Source organism: Brassica oleracea, chromosome C1 (assembly GCF_000695525.1).
Source record: "Brassica oleracea var. oleracea cultivar TO1000 chromosome C1, BOL, whole genome shotgun sequence".
Classification (NCBI taxonomy): domain Eukaryota; kingdom Viridiplantae; phylum Streptophyta; class Magnoliopsida; order Brassicales; family Brassicaceae; genus Brassica; species Brassica oleracea.
Window position 1 is genome coordinate 36,113,428 of NC_027748.1, and position 10,163 is coordinate 36,123,590.

Genomic DNA, 10,163 nt, shown 5'->3' on the forward strand with positions numbered 1-10,163 from the left:
GTTTTTTTATAAACGGATCGATCGATGAATATATGTTAAAAAACACATCGATCGATCGAGTATATCAAGTGTTCCTCGGAATTTCCTCGGAATATACCGACATAATTCCGAGGAAAACAAATTTTGGGTTTCCTCGGAATATCCTCAGAAATTCCTCGGGAAATTCCGAGGATTTCATTTTCCGTCGGAATGTCCGTCAGAATACCGCTGTTTTCTTGTAGTGTCTCTCTTCATGCGTGGCCGCCTCTTTCTCTCTCTAGGTATTGGGCCGGTTATGGACCGCGCCGATTATGGACGTGATGATTTTATAACAAATAGTATATTTATAGTCATATTTCATAATCAATCACAATAATGGATCTCTTTTCTTCTTCTGATTAATAATTTAATACATGTGCAACGTCGGTCAATACATGGCTTTTACATTATGGAGAACTCATGAAAAAAAAATGCCAATCATCTCAAGAAATTGATATAGAACTCAAGAAATCCAATTTTTTCCTCTCCAAAAAAAAGTCCCTCCATAACATAGTCACGTGGATTATGAAAAGAGTAACATCGAAATCTTCGACGATAATTCATCGAGAAAAAAAGCACAAAAAAGCCACGACCGAGGAATAAGAAAGGATAAGTAAGAAGAGGAGAAGGATGTGATCGCTATGGCGAGCTAATACCGCTTTTAACATATGTACAACAGGAGAAAAGAAAACCATGTTTTGGGGTTTGGTTTTTGGGTTAAGAAGTGAGGTTACTGAAGGAGTTGGATTTGTCAAGAATAGACCACATGACGAGAACATCGTCGTATCCACAAGCCATGACTTCTCCTTGAAGTTCTTGTACAGTCCTCCTCTCGTGCTCTTCCCTCGCTTTCGCATCCATTCCACCACGGCGGCAACCCTTTTGTGGCGATTGCTGCGGTTGGTTGAAGAGTGTTGCTGCCTTCTTGAATGGTGTTGCTATTGTTTTCTTCCATGATGCCATTTTTTATTATTCTGTTTACTCGATTCATGAAAAGAGGAAACCTTCTTCTTCCAATCAGAGAATCGGATTGGTGGAGCTCGAGAACGACTTGTGTGTATTTATTATACACATACACCCTCTCTCTCTTAAACATATTATAATAGTAGTTATTAATTAAAAGGGATTAGTAATGGTAAAGCAAGGGGGAGAGAGAGGCAAGTTCCGCAATAAGAGCTTCCACGAGACATCACTTTGTTTTTTAAAAATATTTTTAAGTTTTTGTTATCCATTTAACCTCCTTTAGGCCTCTCCCTATCCTTCTCCCTAACCTCCCACATGCCTCCCCACGTGATTTATATCTTCTTTCTTACACACGCACATTACAACACAACTTACATTCAAGATCGACAAGTTGTGTGTAATAATTAATATCATATTATCATGTAACCAAACTGGATCAAACTGAACTATCCAAACCAATACATATGAGAAGTAAATGAAGTCAAGAGTTTGCCTTTTCCCACTCCTTGGTACTGACAACTACATCATCAAACGCCTACTGCATTTTTTTTTCCATTCCCATCCACTACCCACAATATTATATGTACCCATGCACATCGCCCTTTTTATTTATTTATCATCCATCTTTACATCAATTTCTTTCTATTTGCTATTCATCAATAGCTCATCTAGTAAAGCAATAATTTCATGAGCAGAGATAGATGTGTGTTGATTACATTTGATGGCTAGAATACGGTAAGAATGTATAAGATTGGCAGGAGCAATGATTGGAGGATTGAGGTGGGCACAGATTGGTCAGTAATATTCCATGTGATTTCCACATGTTTCTCTGCTTCACTATCTCTTACCCTCTTCCCAACCACCTCTTTGTATTAAAACTGTATCATATATGTAGTCTATTTCTTACTCTTAATATACATATATCACCAGTGTATAGTTCACCCACTTAACATCATAAATATATAAATAATTCATTGTACGAAACTTAGAACAAAAACTGTCTTTCTCAGTTCTTTTGTTCGTTCACTCAAGCTTTTCTTTCTTCGATAATCTAAATCCTTACCTTTGATAACTAATTCTTAATCTATATTTGCATATGGCTGTTTCAGTTAATATTTTCTTATTTGGCTTTTTTAAAAATTAAAATGATATATCTTTTTCTGAATAAAACTATGAGGAATATTCCACATTAACACATATAATTGTTACCAACATATCACATTATAAAAAATAATTTGAAGTTACCAAAATATGGATCTTTCTAAGGGGGGTGTTAATGAGAGTTAGGTTTATATAGAGTTTGTTGATTTGTTCTTATCTGACTATTTGAGATTTAAAAAAAATATTCAGCCATATGCGCTCCAGATTACAAGATTCCTTTTTCATATCCATTCTACATTTATGTTTAGTTTAGGTGAAAGGGAACCCATGTAGTAAAATTAACGTAGCTTAAAAGTAATGCTTTAGTTTTCTTCTTTTGTTATTGGTTTACAAACAATTTTTAAAAACATCTTAACAATGGCAGTGCATGTTTCATCTTCTCGTTACAAAATAATTTGTTGTTTAATTGTTAACGAATGAAGTTCTTTAAATACTACTTAGTTTTTTTTTTTGCAACAAAAAAAAAAATACTTAGTTAATAATAATAAATATGACCACTCTTCATTATTTTCAGTAAGTTTGAAATTAGAAATATATGATAAGTCTCCATTTAACATAATGTAATTACAACTCTCTTATATTTACTAGGTGAATCTCTCGTGTTCATGCACGGAAATAAATATTTACAAAATAATAAAAATCATAATAATTTTTAAATATTCACTTTTGTTGTCTATAATTTTAACGTAAATAATTTATTTTATGATGAAAGATAAAATTTCATTAGGTATCATTATGTTCTAATGCATGGATATAAATATTTACATGTTGGTTTTGTCATTTTAATTTATATTATGCAAAATAGGATTGTATTAAATACATATCATTATGTTCTCATCTTAGATTTCATGTATAATAATTTGGATTAGTTCATATTTTTCAAATTAAACAACAATTTTCTAGTTGAATTTTTATTTTTTTAGATTCATTTAGCTTGGTTCATCCTCTTAGATTCCTAATATATTTTATAAATCTAATTGTTTTGATATACGTTGTGTTAAAAATATAGAAAACAAAATATAATTTGGATTTGCATTATAAACATAATCTATAATATTTTGAAAATTATTGTACTATGAATATTTATAAAATAACTAAATCCTATTAATTGGTTAATAACTTGTTTAGATTTGTGAAGACATTTTCTAACTTATATCTATGAAAATTAATTAAAATATTATTTAATAGTTTTGTATTTTTTTCTTAATTTGGCATGTGATTTGAGAAATTTTATATTAGATGATCAGTTATGTTGTTTAATTATATACTAGGTGGACGTCCGCGGTTTCGCGGGTTTGAAGGTTTTGTAATAATATATTTATTATAAATTTTCAAATTAAAATATGTTTTTATCATTAAGTGTTTTTGTTAAATATTTTTCTAAGAATAATTGTATAAAAAAATATAAATATGACTATTTTAAATATTTTTTGATATTTTGTGTTGATAATTATACTAAAATTAGTGTATAATATTCATTATTCAGTTTTTAATAAAATTACTTAATTTTTGAAGGTATATAATACTGAAAATTTTGGAATATTTTATATAGTTTAGAAATACTTGATTGCTAAAAAGTGATTATATTGATTTATATAAACATTTTGTCGTTTATTATCATTTTTATAGATGATTTATAAAGCATATAATATGAACTTTACGAGATATTAATAGTTATTATGATAATTTATATAAAATATAATGCTTTTAAACAAGAATATAAAATCATTATATTGATTTATATAAACAGTTTGTCGTTTATTATTTCATGTATTTTTTAATTGATCATTTTTTATATTAAGAGCTACCATAAGGTAACTAATATTTTATATTTGGCAAGTGAAATTAATTGTTTATAAACTTACATTTTCTTTTTAGATGTAATTAAAAAAAAATTAAAAATCATCAACCAATCAAATTATAACAATTTTGTAAGAGTTCACCTATGATCACACGTAAGCAAAAGTCACTAAAGTGACTTCTCAATTAATATATAGTAGGATAAAAACTTATATATTTTGAAAATTTATAGATATTTTATTTTGTGTTGTTTAATAAAGGAAAATATAAAGTAAGAAAATCATTTTATATATTAAAATATATAATATTACCTTTGTATTATTTATATGGTTTCCGAAAACAGAAATTTTAATTTTTAAAAATAATTATTTTTTTAGAATAAAAAGGAAATAAGATAATTTTTAGTAATGGGAATTAGGTAAAAATTTTAATTAAATAAGTGTAATCCTATAATTGATTTTGTTCATAATTAATATGAACGCGATACATAAGAAATTGACTTTTCAAAATAATATTATAGAGATTAAAGTTTTTAAAATTTTATTGAATTATTAAAAATCTAACTCTCCTTTAATTTGTCTACTAGATCTTGACCCGTACATCTGTGCGAAATTTATTCTTTTATATTAAAATATTCTAATTTATATAAATTATTATGTAACAATACTATTTTACATAATTTTTTGTATTTTGTAAAACAATCATTTGATAAACATTATTATGTAACAATACTGTTTTACATAATTTTATGTTTCATTTCTAAAATTTAGCATTTATATGGAAATTAAATTAAACTGAACCTATATAATAGAAAAGAAATTTTTTGGGGATACTATTATAAACAACAAAGTTTATTTTTAAAAAGAAACTATAATATTTTGTACTTGCCAATAATTTGTAGTTATGATTTTATTTGAGAAATTATTTGAAATACACTAACTTTGATAGAATTAAAAAAAAAAGAACTCAATAAAAAAATATCCTAACATTTGAGCTTAGGTTTGGCGATTATTGTTTAGGATTTATTATTTTGATGGTGAAGTTGAGTTTATAAACTTCCGTAAATAATTCTTATATATTTATAAATGTTTTGGGAGAGTTAATTTTTCTTTTCATAATAAATTTATGATATTTATCAAAAATGATAATGATTTAAAATAAATTTGAAAAATAGTATCAAATATGAGGTAAAATAAATTTGTTGGAATTATATATATACTGTAACATTAAACCAATTTAATAAATGTGTGTTCTCTTCATATAGAATAATGTTGAAATATTAATCTTTTTGATATATATATATGTCATTCATGCTATGACACTAGTATGCATATAGATGATAAAAGTGTGTTCATGATTAATGTATTCGTTCATGTTTATATTAGTTTCGTGTATATATTGTTTGTCCATTTATGGTTGTGTAGGAGATGTAAAGCTTTATATATAGTGATTAATAAATCAATTTGGTATCGTTTTTAAATATTAAAATGATATGGTTTTCAACTCAATGAAATATATATAAATGCTAATAATAGTTAACTAAAGCTTTATATATACGATATGTAAAGAGGTTAAATGTTTCATCTATGAAATGGGTGTAAATTAAAAAATTTAACCATTAATAAGAATATTAAATTTGTGTTAAAAAATTATTGATATAAATTGTAATTGTTACATCATAAAAAGCACTTAAATTTGTGACCTCTAAGAAATAGTTTAAATTAAAAAGTCACACATATAATAAGTCATGATTTATGTATTTAATAAATAGGATATTTTTATTTTAAAATTTAAATAGAAATGAATATTGCTTTCCAGCAAAATCTTATAAAAATCTTTGTAAAATGTATTTTTGAAAAGTAATAATTTTAAGTTGTTACTATCAGAAGAATGATGAGCTTTTGCAAGTTATTTGGAAGATATTAAGGTCCTCGAAGAAAGTTTCCTCCGAACGGAGATCATCCATGTACCAAGAACGTAAAATTCAAAGGCAAATAGCCTAGCACGCAGTGTCAGGAAGCAACCGTCTTTCGTCGTTCACATGAATCAATTTCTCTCGTTTTGGTTCACAGAGTCTGTATGAATCTGTAGTTAATGTCAAAAAAAAAGATTATCATTAAAATATTTTATATAATTTTGAATTTTTGTTTATAAATCAAAACTAAATGAAATTTAAATTTCTGATTTTATTTTATGATAAATAAAATTTGAATTTATCAATTTTCAGAAATTATTTTCAAAATGATTCTGAAAAGATTTTTAAAAGATATTGTTCAAATTTTCTTAAATAAATATTTATTTTATTTTATATTTGATAAACTTTTTCAGTAATAGTCCAACTTAAAATATTACAAATAAAATGTAATTGTGATAGATCATCTATAGCATCCTACATGACAGCTAATTTGCTCGTTGGTGCATAATTTATTTGTCTCTTTCTATCAACTAATAATTGATATTATAATACCAAGATAAAATTAATATAAAAATATTTTTGAACTATTTAAAATATACAAATATTGCGGAACATGATTTGGTTCGTGGTTCTATGATCAAACATTTGGAGGTACCCTCGTGACGAGGCACGATGGGTTTGATACTTTAATCAGATGGTTAATTATGACATTTTTGGGGATTAATAATTGATTATAACTTATAGATGTGGTTTCTTTCTTTCGTTATCCTATTTTAAGGTTCGTGATGATATATAAAGAAAAACAAGATAAATTATACATGTTAAAACATGTTTTTTTTTCTAACGTCGAATTTTATTACTTATGTCGAATGTATATGATCCATATGCAAAGAAACATGTAAATATTGAGGTACATCACCTTAGCGATGGAGATGGATACAAACCGCGCACCTCCTTTGGTATCCGAGCCAAGTACTACGAGTCTAAAGGCCAAAGTATGGTCCATCAAGACCTCGCGAAAGATCAAACATTTTATCTGAAATGCCCTATCCGACTGCGTTCCGGTTTGTGGTAGACTTTCAGATCGTCACTGTAGTTCAGAGAGGAACTGTCCGCGATGCGGAGCCGACAACGAATCAGTCAATCATCTACTTTTCGAGTGTCCTCCCTCTGTTCAGGTCTGGGCTCTCGCCCATGTCCCTCACTCTCCGGGCTTGTTCCCGAGCAACTCAGCTCCCAGTAACCTTAATCGCATCCTCTGACGAGCGAAAGAATTAGGCGTCCCGCCCTCGATTCTTGATAACGTGCCATGGCTTTTGTGGTATATCTGGAAAGCTCGAAATGACAAACTCTTTAACGGGAAAGACACTCCCCCTCTAGATACAGTACAAACAGCTATATCAGAAGCAGCCGACTGGAGACTAGCGCAAATCTTACACACATTCCAAGGCGAAGAGGAGACCCAACCACCACCCGATACGCAACCCCTCAGCCCTCGATGCTCGATTGACGCCTCTTGGCATCAAGACGATGCTCTTATTGGCGGAGGACTGGTCCTTACGGACGAGGATGGGTTTACAACCTTCGGTTCATTTACTAGTAACCGAAGCTTAACCCCCCTACATGCCGAGCTTCATACTCTGCTGTGGGCCATGAAATCCTCACTCCAATTGGATCAACTAGATATGACTTTTGAGACGGACTCTCTACAACTGGTCAAGATCATTACAGAAGACAAAGAAGACGACTGACCATCTTTATTGGTCGAATTTGAAGAGTTTCACCATCTTCGTTCTATGTTTAATTCTTGTTCCATACGTTTTATACTTCGTTCTTGTAACGTCCGAGCAGACGGCCTTGCAAAAGGTGCTCGCGCTCGCGGCTTCATCTTTTCCCATTTAAACACTAGATTCCGTAACTGGATGGTTCACACCAACCACATGGAAACTTCTTACTAAATTATGGAGCTTTTGATGTCCAAAAAAAGAAATATTGAGGTACGTAGTAGTGAAATTGAAAAACTACTCCATCTTCAATCCTTTTTGCTAACTGATCAGCCACTCCGTTTGTTTTCCTACTAATCCACTTAAAACATGTTCATATTTAAAGAAAGGTATAAAAGTTTTGAATTGTAATGCAAATAAACAAAAACACCCTACTCATCGGAAGAATATAATCGTTCTAATTTTGACCTCATGTTCTCTCTTTTTTTAACGCAAATGATTTTATGTTTTTTTTTCCATAAATCTGCATAGTTCATCTTTGATAGAACTCGAAATTCAAACTTCCTACCGTAGAAACATTAATAAAAACCCTTTGTATAACCACTCTTTTTTTCTTTTTTCTTTTTTTTTTTTTTTTAAAAAAGGGCTTCTTATAACCACTCTTTTTTCCCTCGTTAACATATTCATCTACGTTTATAACATGCACTTGTGTTTCAGTTACAAAAAAAAACTTGTGTAATGTTTCCAAAAATTTAAGATAAAATTATATAAGAGCTTGGACCATTGAATTATATGTTCACGTTTTCTGACGAAAATAAAGTTTTATATCACTGATGAATTTTGTTATGTACGTAATGAATGTTTGATATTGATTCTTACTTTACATACCCGAAACCTTGAAGTGTTTGGCACATTGTACTTGTTACGCCGACATATAAACAATAACTTTGGGTTTGACCATCACTAGTATTAAGTATTATATAAGTGATATTTGCGAGATGACTAATTTAAGGTAGATGGCAAACTATTAGTATGTACTCCAAGAAGTGGTGATAATATTGTTTCAGGATGTGTTACGTTTCAGATGCTATTAATAAAGCATGTAATACTTTCAATGTACCAAAGCTCTGATAACTTAGTAAGAAATCGTCATCAACATCTTCTCCTAATATACACTTTATACTCTCAAAAAACGAACTGGAACATACGTAACCTCACAAGCTACAGCTTTAGAAGTAGTTGAGATCTGCTATGTGTATCGGTGTACATAAATGGTTACAGCAATTAAAGTCCTTCCAATGTGATTTTCACCAACCTTCTTAGTTAGCTTCCTACTCTTTTCTTTTCTTCTCTTCATTTTTGGTATTTACACATAATTATGCAAAATTCGCCAGGATCGTCATAAAGAATAGTGTAATTGAGTAAGATCAACAAAATCTTCTTCCAAAGGTAAAAAAAGTTCAAGAAGAACAAAGAAAAGCCAGCTACTCTGTTTAATAACTAAACTAGGTGACCGGCCCGCACAGGGTGCGGGCATAAGAACATGATCGGTCCGCACCCTGTGTTCTCTCTCGGTCCGTACCTCACGAGAGGGAACACAGTAACGTCAGTATGAAGAAGCAGATATTGTGTGTATGTACAATTGCAACGTCACAAAATATTTTGTGTGTTTACGAAGATACTTTCATTCAAAAAATGGAATAAATAGTGTATAGTTTTAGAAGTAACATATTTTATATTATCATTAATTAGAATTGTATTGTATATGTTTCGTAATTCTTTATTTGAGGTGAATAATATTATTTTTCCATAAATAATAAACAAACATTTATGTAGACATATTAAAAGAAAATATAATAAAAATCAAAATATTATCCATAAATAATATAAATTATGAAGTACATTTTTCGATAAATAAAGCAAATTCAATTAGAAACTTGCAAAAAATTAAATAAATTTTGTAAGCAATTTGACGGGTTAACATTATTTGATAGATTTATAAATTTCTAAATTTTATTGAACATGAAATAATATTAAATTGACATACTGTCATCGGTCTCCTAACTCATTACAACCCATCTAGCAAATACAAAAAATAAATAATTGCAATAGTTTATTCATTTTAAAATTTGTATTTGAAAAAAAAATAGATTAAAATTACGTACCGTGACTACGAAATATTCTGAAAAACTTGTTTGTAGACAACATAGAATATTTTTGTCTGCGGCTTCCCTTCTTTACCAGTTATTAGGATTTTTAATCCAGATCTCGACTTAACTCTTGAAAGTGAAAGTTTACCTTGCATTTTGTAAGCATTTTATAAATTATTTTAAAATTATGATAAATTTATTCTTTAAACAACGATAAATAATTTAAAAATAATATTAATAAACATTTTTGGATTTTGTAATATTTAAAATAGTTATTATATAATTATATTCGAACATAATTCATCAAGTAGAGTATAAAACTATTATAATTATCTTATATAAAATTTCGTTCATTTTATTTTATAGGTTATAAATATTAAAAGTAATAAATAAAACATTATTAATCTTTCTATAATACTTCCAAGGTAAAGT

At 28.8% G+C, this 10,163-nt stretch overlaps 1 protein-coding gene across 1 annotated transcript; it reads right to left on the reverse strand.

Annotated features, from left to right (window-relative positions):
* Window positions 1-389: 389 nt before the first annotated feature.
* LOC106297670 lies at window positions 390-1,171 on the reverse strand. The gene has a single exon (XM_013733868.1). The coding sequence runs from the start codon at window positions 979-981 to the stop codon at window positions 736-738; it is 246 nt and encodes an 81-aa protein (XP_013589322.1). The 5' UTR covers window positions 982-1,171; the 3' UTR covers window positions 390-735.
* Window positions 1,172-10,163: the final 8,992 nt, after the last annotated feature.